Source organism: Gavialis gangeticus, unplaced genomic scaffold, assembly GCF_001723915.1.
Source record: "Gavialis gangeticus isolate Ggan-Ray unplaced genomic scaffold, GavGan_comp1, whole genome shotgun sequence".
In the NCBI taxonomy this organism is placed as follows: domain Eukaryota; kingdom Metazoa; phylum Chordata; order Crocodylia; family Gavialidae; genus Gavialis; species Gavialis gangeticus.
The window spans coordinates 26,496,658-26,510,812 of record NW_017729033.1 but is presented as its reverse complement, the minus strand read 5'-3'; the positions used below and the strand labels follow the sequence as shown (position 1 = coordinate 26,510,812).

At 44.9% G+C, this 14,155-nt stretch overlaps 1 protein-coding gene across 3 annotated transcripts in view; it reads right to left on the bottom strand.

Annotated features, from left to right (window-relative positions):
* AFAP1 (actin filament associated protein 1) overlaps positions 1-14,155 on the bottom strand; it is a 184,823-nt gene that overhangs the window by 98,730 nt on the left and 71,938 nt on the right. For all 3 annotated transcript variants that reach the window (XM_019526082.1, XM_019526081.1, XM_019526083.1), the window contains exons 4-5: positions 13,135-13,243; positions 212-423 (exon numbers count right to left, since the gene is read on the bottom strand). In XM_019526082.1, the coding sequence (XP_019381627.1) occupies positions 212-423; positions 13,135-13,243 (321 nt within the window). The remainder of the gene's footprint in view (positions 1-211; positions 424-13,134; positions 13,244-14,155) is intronic.

The window sequence follows — 14,155 nt, the reverse complement described above, 5'->3', positions numbered from 1 at the left end:
ATATATATATATATATATATATATATATATATCTTATTCAGTTAATCTATTGCATATCTACCCTGCCTTCTGCTTGACTTCAGACTATCATGGCTACCTACCTTTCTCTGATTGCTATTTACAATTTATATATGGTTCATAAACAGTTTTAATATATCCTTAAAAAATCATAAATAGTAAAGCAAGTATTGCCCAATTAAATAGTAATTACCAGTAGTTTGTTTTCTTTGATAACACACAGTAATTTGGTCCATTGTCCAAAACGCTTCTTTCTTAGGAGGAAGGCACAGATTTTAGCATCCTTCACTAGGTCCATAGAGGCCTCCTCAGAAGGCCATTGATGTCTCATTTTTTTCCCCTTCCCATCCTCCTCCTCTTCATCATATGATTCATAAGAGCTGCTCATGGCATCCGAGTCATAATCTTTAAAAGGAAGTATAAAAGCACTCGGTTAAAAATGTCACAAATGAAGCATAACTTTGAACTGAATACACATCACTAAACGTGGGATGCATTCCCTACAACACTTGTCCTTGTTTGTAAGCCCTGGGAAAATATGCAGGGTGGTACAGAGTATGTTACCTATAAAGTTGGGTTTTAACCTTGGCAAATGGCCATATAAAATGGCATATTACTGACGTCATTTTTTTGTAAAATGGCTAAGCTTCTGAAAGGAATAACTGAACAATCACAGTATTTTCTATTTTTAGTAATATTTTTACTAATAAAGGCAAACCAAAGACAGAATACCATTTCAGTTACTAACATCAACACACTGAGTTTAAGTACAATATAATATGATACAAAAATTAAAATTACATCATAATGAGACATAAGTATAGCACCATAATTGTATCCCTGGAATTTTAATTAGACAAATTACTTTAGGATAAATACTTAGCAATTAGATGGTGTTTATGGTCTCTGAAGTATTTGAAATGCTCTCTCTTTCATTTATTGCAGATGTTCTAAAGAGGAAGAAATTTTAAATTTGCCCCACTCCTTATTTCCTTAAAGTACTTAGATTCTTGATGACAATGCAGGCACAAAAATACCTTTCAGTCTTAAGGCTGGGGTAGGTAGATAGCAAAGCACAGCGTGTAACAGATCTTAAGCACAGACAGCAAGAGAATTTCACATATGGCTATTGTAATCATCTGAAATTAAACAGCAGTGATACAATTAACACTAAAGCAGCATTACTGAACTACTACCTACTAATATAAATGCTGAAAGCATTCTGGAAAAGTATCTCCATGTTCTTTAGTCCCAGGCAGACGTTTCACTTAAGACATGATCAGCTAGTTAATCACATTGTAAGAAGTAACCCAGCCACACATTAATGCAATAAATGGCATAATGAAACAAGGAATAAGTTAGGGATCAACAACTTTTGGGGGCAGAGTGCAAAAATACCTACAACCTCGATTTGTAAGACGTTGGTTGTGCCAGTGGCGGACAGTGAGGAAACCATGGGGGGCCTGATCCTTCTTGTGGCAGCGCAGCCCCAGCCCTTTCCCCAAGGCATGAGTGCCACGCAAAATGCCTTCACGTGCCATGCTCTGGCTTGCGTGCCAGGGGTTGCCTACCCCTGGAAGAAGCAATAAAATTACCGTATTTATTCAAATACAAGACGAGGTCTCTGTCCCTTACAATTGGCATAGGGAAAGAAGCCCCTCATCTTATAATGGACAGGGACAAATTCAAGGCAAGCCTCTAAGAATTAGATTGTATACCTGGAAAATTAGAACTAATTTACAAATTTTCTATATATAGTATCTAATTATTGGGGAACCACCTTATAGTCCGGGTCATCTGTTCATGTAAATATGGTACTAAACCAGATGTGTGTGTAGCAACTGTGTGGCTGGTCTCAATCATGCCTTAAATTGAACATGTGGCCAGGCATCAGCTGATCAGCACTCCAAGCCTCAGAAACGCATGGGAGTTCTTGACCCCCATATTTTTCTGAAGCTCAGAGCACCTATCAGCTGACTGCTGCTCCCAGCCTTGGGGGAGCACTGGAGTGGAGGACTGCAAAGGCTGGGAGTGGCTGCTAATTGGGCTCCCAGCTTCAGGGGTGCATCAATCAAGGGCTTTGTTGCATCCCCGAAGCTGGGTGCAAAAGTAAGCTGATGGATGATGGCAGCACAGGAGTGTGCTGGAGTCCTTCAAGGCACTATGGGAACCAGCCATAAAGTTAGCCTCTACCCACATGCCAGGAAGAACCAGGACTGCACCAGATGACTAGCGGTGTCAGCCTTGGGAGCAGAGCGGAGCTGCAGCAAAATTTGGGGTGGCTACAGTGTTGCTGATGCCTGCTCCGAGCTCCACCCCTGCTAAGAAGAGCCCTTTGCAGTGCCAGCTTGAGCCTGCAGCTGCAGCCTGCCCCCCCTCCACACAGATCCGGGAGCACACGCCCCACCCCCATGCCCTCCTGGGGTGCAAACAATGGTGGGAGCCACCCCCTCCCATGAGCCATGGCTTTGTCACATGTGCCCCCCGCCCCAGCTGGGCAGTGCCTGCCTCCACCCCCTCCCTCAATCACCATGGGCACATCCCTTCCCTCCCCACTCCCCTTCCAACTTACCAGCTGCAGGCAGCTCTCCAAGCTGCCAGCTCTGCTCCTTGCTGCCTGCGTGCTGCACTGTGGCTGCCTGCAGCACGGGCATTTATCAGTCAAATTATTGGCCCCATCAGGCTGATATCTGATACAGTTAACTTTCTTTATATTGATACCGATCCGATATTGGACTAATGTATTGGTGCAGCTCTAATATTAATGTGTGTGTAATATATGTAATAACTTTGTGGCATGTTCCTTTTATTGCACCATTAATTGCCCTCATGTGCGTCCAGCTTATGACTTAACACGCAATTACCTTGTTAATCACATCTTAGGTGTGCCACCTCCCCAGGGCTTTATACTGTAGTCAGATGCTTAGGGTACTAGCTAGGGATATGCAAGAATGATTTAGAATGAAAAACTGCTTTGAATCAGCCAGAGCAGGGATTTCAACTTGAGAGTACAGCAATCCAGACTGGTACCTGAAATGCCTAGGTGGATAAATGGATACCTACACATGCTTCAGCAATCTATTTCAGGATCAAAAACACATATTTTGACACATTTTACTCAATAAAGATTTTTTTTAAATGTGTATTTTTCCTTTCACCACCAAATACAAATACTGAAATATTGAATGCTGCCATGGAACAGACTTATTGTCCCCAGTGGAGTAGTATGGCTTATAGATAGCTTAATGCAGAACATATAGCTAAAATCTGCAACATTCCAAAGAAAAAAAATACAATGTGATTTTGCATTAAAATATTGTGTTGCTATTATTGTGTGTATATGTGTATTGTTGTGTTAAAAAATCCCAGAAAATGGAAATCAAGGTATAGGCAGGAAAGCTAAAGGTTCTCTGTTACTTAACTTAAAGTGATAGAATGGGAAGTAGTTTTATACAAAACCGTGCATACTCGCTCATGCTCATTTAAAACAATATGAAAGATCTGCCAGGTTTTCTCCTATTTCTCCATCCCTCTTAATTTCCTCCCCCAGGATCAAGATTAAATAGCCTAAACAAAAATAGATTTTTGCACGGGTTATCTGGTAAATTCCATGAAAGTTTACAGTACCAAATCAGGAAATACTTAGGAGTTCATTGAGTAAACTACTAATATATACTTACCTGTTTGGGAGAAAAAGTTAAGGTAAATGAAATGTGAGAATGTAGATTCAGTAGTTAAATTTACATCTTGAAGATGTTTCTGTGAGGAACATGTTTTACAGAGGCATAACCTAAGGGGTGAGCTGCTAGAATCCCATTTCATTCCCACAATACTTTAGGTGGCCATAAATGGCCTCCCTTCCATTCTTTCAAATTAACAGAGATCTTGTGGAGTTAGGACACAGTGGGTTTATCTACACATTCAAATAAGCGAGACTAAATTTACTGTGCATTAAGCAATTTTTGGCAGCTGTCTACATGTGCAGGGACTTAGGACTAAAGTCAGTGCACTTGGCGCTGAAGTTAGCTGCAAGTCCCTTCAGCCATGCCATGTGCCCCTGTGGCCACCAGGGGGAGTTCCATCCTAGGCCACATCGCTGCCAGCACTTGGCAGCCATGTTGAAGCCAGAGCCAGCTGCCAGTACTTGACAGCCATCATGGAAGCTCTGATCTCTAGCCAGCCCCTTTTCTGACAAGGAGCCACATGCCTAGCACAGGGGCAGAATGGGCCAGCTCCCTCCCTGCCCACCCTGCCTCCCAGCACCAGGGCTGCCTCTGCCAGTGGTGCCCAGCACTGTTCCAGCCCAACCTCTGTTAGTGATGACCAGCACCCTGCATTGCTACTGGCCACAGGGCTGCCTCTTCTGGCCCCAGCAGCACCCCACCCAGACCCCAGGACAGCTGCACATGTGTCAATGGGGGCCCTACCTGATCCCCTCCACCTGCACTTCCCCACTCAAGCCCACCTGCCTTGCTGTGCACACACCCTCTACCCACCTGCAGCACCACTCTCAGGACACACACAAGGGTGAAACAAAAAAAACTTTAATGCCCTCACAATCCTCACCTGCACCCCTCCCCCCTCAACAAACAGTGCCCCTCCACCACACTCCCCACCCACCAACAATAAAAAACCCATTTACAAAAGGCAAGTGATATATATAAGACAAACTATATACATATTAAAAATTATTTATAATATTTTGGCTGTTCCAGCTCAGAGTGGGGAGCTGGAGGGGGGGAGGGGGCCAGGCCAGGGGGGATGGCAGCTCTAGGACCTCCTCTTTGGGCCAGGGAGGAGCCTGCTGCAGGGTGGCAGGTGGGATCTAGGGGCCCTGTGGGGCCATGGATGGGGGCCGGAGAGCAGGGGACATGTACGCAGGTACCAGGGCCAGGATGGTCTCTATTGCTTGGCGGTTGGTGTCCCCCCCCACTACTGGAGCTGCTCCAGGTCCTCCATGCAGGCCCAGTGGTCCCACTGTGCCTGCTCCTGCGCCTCCACCCAGACAACATCCTCCAGCCACCAGGCCTGCTCCTGTACCTCCCACGTCTGCTCCTTCAGCCACCATGCCTGCTCTTGTCCCTCCGTCATCACCACCAGCCACTAGAACAGCAGGGTCCAGTTTCTGGTGTGCCACTGGCACAGCTGGCGCATCCAGACCGCTGTGCCAAGGGCGGGTTTCCCCGAGCTGCCAGTGGATGCAGCAGCCAGGGAGGAGGATGGGGTGGGGCACTGAAGGCCCAAGGTCCCCTCCTCTGGTAATGTGTCACTGGAGGTGTCAGGGCAGGGTAGGGGCTCTGCCAGGCCTCCCCTGCTTGTGGCACTCACTGGGGTGCAACCTGGCTTCTGGGGCACCAAAATGCGGGTCAGCTGGCACATAAAGGGCATGGCCTTTTGGGCACGAGCGGACCAACAACTGAAGTCGGTCACAGCCATCCACAGTGCCTGCAAGACCTAGACCTTTATGCAGCACTGCTGCGTCAACTGAGAGTGCCCTCACTCCCACATCCCACCCAACAGGGCTTAGTAAATGTGAGGGTTTGAGTGCCCGCCCTGTGTAAACTACCTCTGCACATCAGCATGGTCCCAGAGTGCCATGAGGTCATGCAACTCCTCCCGGGTCCAGCTGGGGGCCCTGGAGGTTGGCATGGGCAAGACTGGGGCTCAATGGGGATGAGGATGATTACATGGTCACCCCATGCCGGATCTTTGGGCCCCCGCATAGCTGTCCCTTCATGTCTGGCCCTTGACGGCTGCTAGAAGCGCCCATCACAAGGGCACAGCCAGGGACTGGGAGCCATGCAGCAGAGGCACTTCACCACAGGACCTGCAAGGACAGGAGACACTTTGGGGGTGAGCAGCAGCAGGAAACAGGTGCTGGCCCTGCTGCCAGACATCCAGGCAGCAGCACTGGGGAGATCTCAGAGCTGGGCAAGGGATGCAGCAAAGTGTAGCCCTCTGCAACACTCACTTGTGGCTCAGCAGCAGCTCTGGAGTGGGACAGGCCAGGCAGAAACAGCCTGTGGCATGTCCAGGGGGGAATGCGGTGCCTGCTGGGCTCCTGCACAGACCAGCAGTCTTGTTCAGGTTCCTGGTGTGTGCGCCCCAGGACACAAAATGGCTGTTGGCTTTTATAGCCTGCAGTTAGGGGCTGCTAGAGAGCAGCCCAGACTTGGGGGAGGAGAGGCAGCCAGCCAGGAGCCCTGGGGCTGGGCTCAGGCTGGCTCCTTAGTGGCTGGGAAGACCTGGCACTAAAGTTTGTGCCAGGTTGCATCTACATGTGCATTAATACACTTTAACTACATCTAAATTTGCTATTTTTAACGTGCATTAAAGGCACACATGTGTAGACAAGAGCCCTTAATGCACATTAAATTAGGATAATGCACATTAACATATCTCATGTAGATGCGCCCATTGTCATGTTCCCCTCATAACTAACCACCTGTCTAAAGCCATCTTCTGTTTAAAATTAAAGGTATTGCGATTCTGCTCTAATCTCTATCAAAAGATTGCCTCTGAATCTGATAAATTTGTGAGGGAAAACCAACAGTGATGGAAAGCAGAGGAGACAAAATGCTACTCTTTAAATAAAGTAAGGGAACACTGTTTTGACAATATATTTCAATACATGTATAAATGGGACAGTCCCTCCAAAATTAACAAACAGCTTTCTTAGTTTATGAGCTTGGGATCATTTTTATTTTCAGATCAATTCTGAAGCATATAGAAGCCAGCACTTCAAATCTAACGTTTACTAGGACTGAAGATACCAGTGATTTCACTAAATTTGAGGTATACCTTGTAAAAGTAGAGACAGAACAACAACCCTTTTTCTACCAGGTAAGGGCCTACAAAATACTTTTTACACCCTCATTTTTAAGTCTGTATCTGTCACAGGAGACAGAAGACAATATTGTATCCATTTTCACTGTATTTTAATAGGCTATTTCCCTTTCCATTTTACAGGATGTTTTAACTTTCTCATATTCCATGAAAGAATGTTCCACCTAACTTAAATATGGTTATCACACTCCTTGCTATATTGAAAAAAATTGGTTTCTTTTTACCTTGAACCCCAAGCAAATATCCTATTTCCTCCATTACTTTTCAACAAGATCATGTGATTAACCATTGTATTTTTCTTCATAATACCATATATTTTCATCAAAGATATTTACATCTCAATTCCAGAGGTGATAGTTGGGATCCGAAAGTTAAGGCTGAGTTTTCTACTATGGGATTTATACAGACACACAGTTAGTAGAATATGTTGAAGCAAATCAAAGCCCATCAAGTGGAAAGACTTTACACTTCATAGTAGGAGTGGCACCTTTCATGTCTTCTGCACCGTAGTTATTATATCACATAGCCGCTTTGCACTGAACAAATAAAAAACAACTTCTAGTCCCTTCTTTCTGAGGCATATGCACCAAGCAAAATGACTTTGCACGCCATGCTCTGGCACCCGTACTGGGGGTTGCCTACCCTGACCTATACTCTGAAGCCCTTGTTGCTATGACCTTTGTCTATCTTTACTGAGATGTCCCTTCTCCATCCCTTGTTATCCCAAACTGCTGCATCATGCCTAATAGATTATGAACTCTGAGACAAAGACTTACTACTTTTCCCTTTTAAGGTGAGCTGCATACTTTTAACAAGATGCTATTAGGATTACAATTGAGCAGTACTGGTTATTAACCTATTAATTAAAAAGGAAATTTGTAATATGATAAAAATCAGTGTTTAACAGATATTGAGTCTCGATTTGATTTCTGAAGTCGATGTGTTGTTAACCATAATCAATTAATTAAATATCCATGCCTAACAAATATTTATTAGAAGCTCATGAAGAGATATAATGTGGGACTTTAGAAGAATATATGTATAGAACAACTACACATATGATGTATATAGTTTCACAGTTTCTAGGGTCGGAAGGGACCTGAGCAGATCATCTAGTTCAACCCCCTGCCATGGCAGGAAAGAGTACTGGGGTCAAACGACCCCAGCAAGGTGTTCATCTAACCTCCTCTTAAAAACCCCCAGGGTAGGGGCCTGCACCACCTCTCTTGGAAGTTGGTTCCAGATCCTAGCCACCCTGACCGTGAAATAAAGGCTCCTGATGTCTAACCTAAACCTACCCTCTGCTAGCTTGTGACCGTTATTCCTGGTCACTCCTGGCCGTGCTCGGGGGAACAGGGACTCCCCCAATGCCTGCTGATCCCCCCTAACCAGTTTGTAACAGGTCACAAGATCCCCCCTCAGCCTTCTCTTTTGGAGGCTGAACAGGTTCAGGTCCCATAGCCTCTCCTCGTAGGGCCTGCCCTGCTGTCCCTTGATCATACGAGTGGCCTCCTCTGGACCCTCTCGATGCTGTCCACATCCCTCTTGAAGTGCGGCGCCCAGAACTGAATGCAGTACTCCAACTGTGGCCTGACCAGTGCCGCACAGAGGGGGAGGATCACCTCTTTGGACCTGCTTGAGATGCATCTGTGGATGCATGACAAGGTGCGGTTGGCCTTCCTAACTGCCTCCCCACACTGCCGGCCCATGTTCATTTTGTTTCCTTCACATGCTCTCCTTTCCACTAATATTAAATAAGAACTGAACCTGAAGAGATTGAGATTTAAACTACTTAAAAGAAGGCAGGCTTGGCAGGAAAAATACCAACAAATTGTAGAGAAGCCACTGGTGATTTAATCCCATAAACTCGTATCATCTCATTTGATTACACTGGGTGTGTCTACACATGCCCCTATGGCATCATTGTTACTGCGCCTTCATTTAGTACTTCCTTTAGGGAGTATTAAATCGCGGCGCAGTAACAGCCATTACTGTGCAGGACTGGCAATGTTACTTTTAGCCGCTACATAGCCGTAGCAACACATTGCTATGGTGATATAGCTGCAGCATCGCAGTTTGTGCCCGCTAAAACTACATCACAGTAGTGCATTGCTACAGAGACGTAGCATCTTGTGCAGACGCACCCACTGAGGAAGATGAATTAAGCAGGTGCCTTAAAGGGGATGACTTAAATGCATTAATTATATAATTAATGCATTTATATTATATATATATATGAACATGAAAGGTAAGAATTTGCGTGTGTGTGATCTCTTTTATTGGACCAACTGCACAGCTGGGAGAAACCTAGACAAGCTTTTGAATACGGTACATTTTCTTCAGTGTGAAGCTATTCTTGGCTGTGTCCATACAAGAGTGAAAGTGTTATTGCAGCTCTTGTAGGCATGCCCAACATCACTTCAAAACACAATGGCTAAGGTACTAATAGCAGTAAAGCTATGACACCACAGAGTTCAGTATCTAGGTATTTACATAGCATCTTGAGCAAATTAGGCAGCCTGCACGGAGCTTCAGGCTAGCACAGGTGCAGTTAGGTTAAAACCTGCTCAGTTATGTGCACAGTCATGACAGTGCTGACAAATCTTAAGGGAGATGTCAAACATAGCCCAGGGGCTGGATCCAGCCCAGGAGCTGTATGACTTGACCTGGGGATCTTGGACCAACCCCTCATGGGCAGGGCAGCACAACAGGATGCATACAACATGTGTGCTACAGGCAGCACTGGAGACTGACATAGGGTGCAGTGCCATGTTTGGTTTGGCCGGATGTCTGACACCTCTGTCTTAAGAGATAAGCAGGAATCCTGGTTTTCTCTGATAAAAAAATCCAAAATGTTCTGATTTAACACCCCCACTTCACTTTTTTCTGTGATTAGGTGAAACACTACACACACACACACACACACATGTGTACGTGTGTGCGCATTTGGGGGCAGAGGGGGTTAATCAGAAAATTTTGGATTTGTTTTTAAATCACAGAAAACCAAGATCTCTGGAGATAAGCATCTGCAGAACTTAAACTGTTGTTAAATAATCTAGCCTTTGTGGTGTAAACATAGACTTCCAAGTGTGAGTGGCCTATGAAGATACAGGTCCATGGCTACTACTCAAAAACCTATTACAAGAACAGGAAATCTAATAAGAAGGCTGTCAGTTCAGCTGATACTGCCTGTGAAGGCAGTGAGCTAGACTAGACTTATGACAAGCATGGAGTAATCAGGGATCCTACTTCATTATCACTTCTGCATCAGCCAGGGAACTAAACAAAGACAATCCAGTACAGACATCCAACCAAACACTCAGTAGATAAAGGGGTCTCAAGGAAGATGGAAACAACTCTCTCTCTCAACAGCAGAGTAGGGCACCCCTCCACCACTTCTTAAAATGTGGTGTCACCCCCAGTTGAGAACCACTCAGCATAATTTTTGAGGTTAGGTAGTACTGAAAAAATTAGTGCTGTCCTAACAGGTGCTTCTCAGCCAGGCATTGCTGCCTGCAGATAAAGCCACACTGCATGCCTGCTGCACAAGCAGCCTGGAAAAGGCTGTGTGGCATGGTGTACACTCCTCTTGTATTAGGGCTCTCTGACAACCCGAAAGTCGACAGGACTGCCGGCATGCGCTGTAGTACTCCCTGGTCCCACCCTAAGCTCCTCCCAGAAACAGGCATTTGAGACAGTTTCACCTGCGAGCCTCTGTTTCTAGGAGCAGTGATGGGGGTGCTTAGTGGTAAGGGCTACAGCCATCCTGTCTGCTTTTAAGATTACCAGAGAGCCCTAATGCAGGAGGAATGCATGCACATGGCACTAGCCTGTGTGCAGGGCAGTTTTACCTGGCTGTAGCTGCAGCAGCGGCATCGGTGGACAAGTTGCAGAGTCCAGCAGAGAGCAATGAAAATGGTTTGGGGGCTGAGGCATATGACTTCTGAGGAGAGGCTGAGGGAGCTGGGTTTATTTCGTCTGAAGAGCAGAAGGCTGAGGGGGGATTTGATAGCAGCCTTTAACTACCTGAAGGGGGCTTCCAAGGAGGATGGAGCTAGATTGTTCTCAGTGATGACAGATGACAAAACCAGGAACAACAGTCTCAAGTTGCAGTAAGGGAGGTTTAAGTTGGATATTAGGAAAAACTCTCTCACTAGGAGGGTGGTGAAGCACTGGAACAGCTTTCCTAGAGAGGTGGTGGAATCTCAGTCTTTGGAGGTTTTTATGACCTGGCTAGACAAAGCCTCAGCTGCAATGATACCATGGGAATGGTCCTGCACTGAGCAGGGGCTGCACTAGATGACCTCCTGAGGGCCCTTCCAATCCTAATGTTCTGTGATCCTATGACACGTAGCCACCGGCGGGGCTGGCTGGGGCACAAGGGTGCTTCAATGCTGGGGATGCCTGATGGCTAACCCCACCCTGAAGCACCCTCGTGCTCCAGTCAGCCTCTCCACAACACGTTGAGCTTGATCAGAGCAGCCCCAGGTTGGCAGGCTGACCCCCCAGGGCATAATGTAGCCATTACAGTTACAGATAACAGAATGTAAAGTGCTCCATCTGGGGAGGAATAATCTGCAACACACTTACAGGCTCAGCAGTCCTCTGCTTGCCAGCACCACAACTGAATGAGACCTGGGTGTCATGACAAACAGCAAAATGAACATGAGCTACCAACGCAATGCCATAACTGGCAGAGCTAATCAAACGCTGGCATGCATCTACCGAGGCACCTTGAGCAAGGCTAAGGAAGTCATCCTCCCACTCTCCTCGGCCTTGGTGAGACCGCAGCTGGAGTACTGCACCCCGTTCTGGGCACTGCACTTCAGGAAGGATGTGGAGAAGCTTGAGACAGTCCAAAGGAGGGCCACACGCATGATTAGAGGCCTAGAGACCAGGTCATTCGAGGACAGGCTGAAAGACTTGGGACAGTTCAGCCTGAAGAAGAGAAGACCCAGATGGGACTTGATGGCAATAGGTATATCAGAGGCTGGGGGCGGGCATCTATTCACCAAGACCTCCCAGGGGAGGAAAAAAAATAATGGGCACAAGCTGATTGAAGATCGCTTCAGGCTTGACACAAGAAAAAACTTCTTTACAAACTAAGTGCCGAGGGTTTGGAACAGGCTGCCCCCTTGTACAGTGGTACAGTCACCTACACTGGCAATCTTCAAAAAGCGTCTTGACGCCCATTTTGCTGGGGTCATCTGATCCCGGCAGTCCTTCCTGCCCAAGTGCAGGGGGGCTGGACCCAATGATCTGTAAGGTCCCTTCCAGTCCCTAACATCTATGAAACTATGAATTGTTGACAAGACTTACGTTCCTACATAACTTTTAATAAAAGAGAACTTCATAAAAACAAAATGGCAATGAAATGCAGTAAAATGTAGGCAGTACAGGTTATAACACATACTTATATGCATATGTGGGGGGGGGTGTTTATTTTTTAAGTTGCAGCACTAATGAATGACTCTCTTGGTCCATCTATCCTACAAGCTTTAGGGGGTTTGGATACCTTGTCGTAGTTAACATTTTGTTTTAAATGAACTGGGCTTTGTTTAGCAACCTTGATTTGGAAATTCAGACTGGGTGTAGCAGGACCACCCTGCAGTGTTTGTCAGGAAGAAGTGGGGAGTGGCATGACCCTGCTTTGCTAAGACTGCACGTATCTTCATTCTTACATTTTCTGGAACTTCTTTTCTTTTTCTCAAGTCTCCCATGTGAAGTGATTCTATAAATAAATGCCAGATTTCCTGCGTTTTATTTTTATGTTAACAGCTAATGTGTACTTGTAATCTTCCATGCAACAATGAAGGGCTCTCCCTGACCTCTAATATACAAATGGATTACAGATCACTTGTTAGGTGTTCAAAGGTGACATACTTAATTGCTGTGAGAGAAAAAGATGCATTTTATTCATCCATTAACATTTGAACAATTAAAAAAATGTTATATAAAATATGCTAGGTATTCTGTTAAACTTAGTCAGCAACAAATCAGTCATGTACAATGATTTGACAGCTAATAGCAAAACAGCCCTTTGAATCTTTGCACATCCATGGAAAAACACTCAACAAGAGAGTGTGTAAATGTCCAGTTCATTAATTCTGCATAATAGTTTATTGACAGCCATTTCAAAGCCCAATTTAAGCAAGCTCAGGCTGACTGAAAATTTGGCTGTGGTAAAGAACACTACAGCGCTGAGATAAACAGTACTAATGATGAACCAGTAGGAAGTGCTTAGGCCTCTATATCATATATACTGCTTACTGGAAGTGATGTATTCGGGGGCCTTTCCAGGACTAAGTGGCACTGCCTCTTCATAGTAGCCTTCTGGAAGGGATGATGTTGGTAATGGTGGAGGCCCATTATCTGGGGGCTAAATTTAAAAAAAAAAGGGAAAGAGAGAGATTAATTAAATTAACTAGATTAAATGTGCACCTAAGATATCTGGACACATCAAGTAATATTTATAATATTTAATATCCCAAGTTCATAAAAACTGTCATATGACTTTTTCCAATATCAATTACATATAATGGTAAAGCTCTAGAAAAGGGAAGTTGTGCTGTTTTGTCCTAAGGAAATTTTTGCTGTGTGGCAGCTTTTAAAAAGGAAATAGGTCGGAGTTTCAAGCTGCCAGCACATTGTTATAATAAAATAATAACCAAGTTGCGGTTGAGATTTGCAAAGCAGAAGAGGGAATTTAGCCATACTTCTTCCACACTACAGGAATATGCTCTGAAGCCTCAAGGCACCCAAATCTGTTCTCCTCTCTTGATGAATAGTAGATTACTCTGTGAATCCTTCAGCTGATTCAAAGGAAGTATCATCATGAATGATAACAGAATCAGGCCCGAGGAAAAAAGCTATATTAAAAAGGCCTTCTATTTAGCTATTAATACCAGAATTAAAAACTACTATAATCCATCTGCAGTAAAGCACCTTAAGAGGGAAACTTTTTTTTGGTTTAAAGACTACAAATCCCAGCTAGGTAAAGGGACCTGTGCAGGTAGATGCTCCCTATGCATGAAGTACACTTAAGGATTTCTCTGGACAGAACATTTTACAACATCAGGGCTTAAACTACTATGAGGATGCTATACTTCAGACACAAATATTCATATTATAAAAGGAGACAATCACATTCTCCTTTAACATAGTTAATGAAGGATTTCTTTAGAAGATAATGAATTCCTACAGTACAGACCAAGTTAAGTTTTCAATTACATTAAACTTCTGAATGAATAATTTAATTTAAGGAATCTTAAGTGTAGTGCCTTTTAAGAAG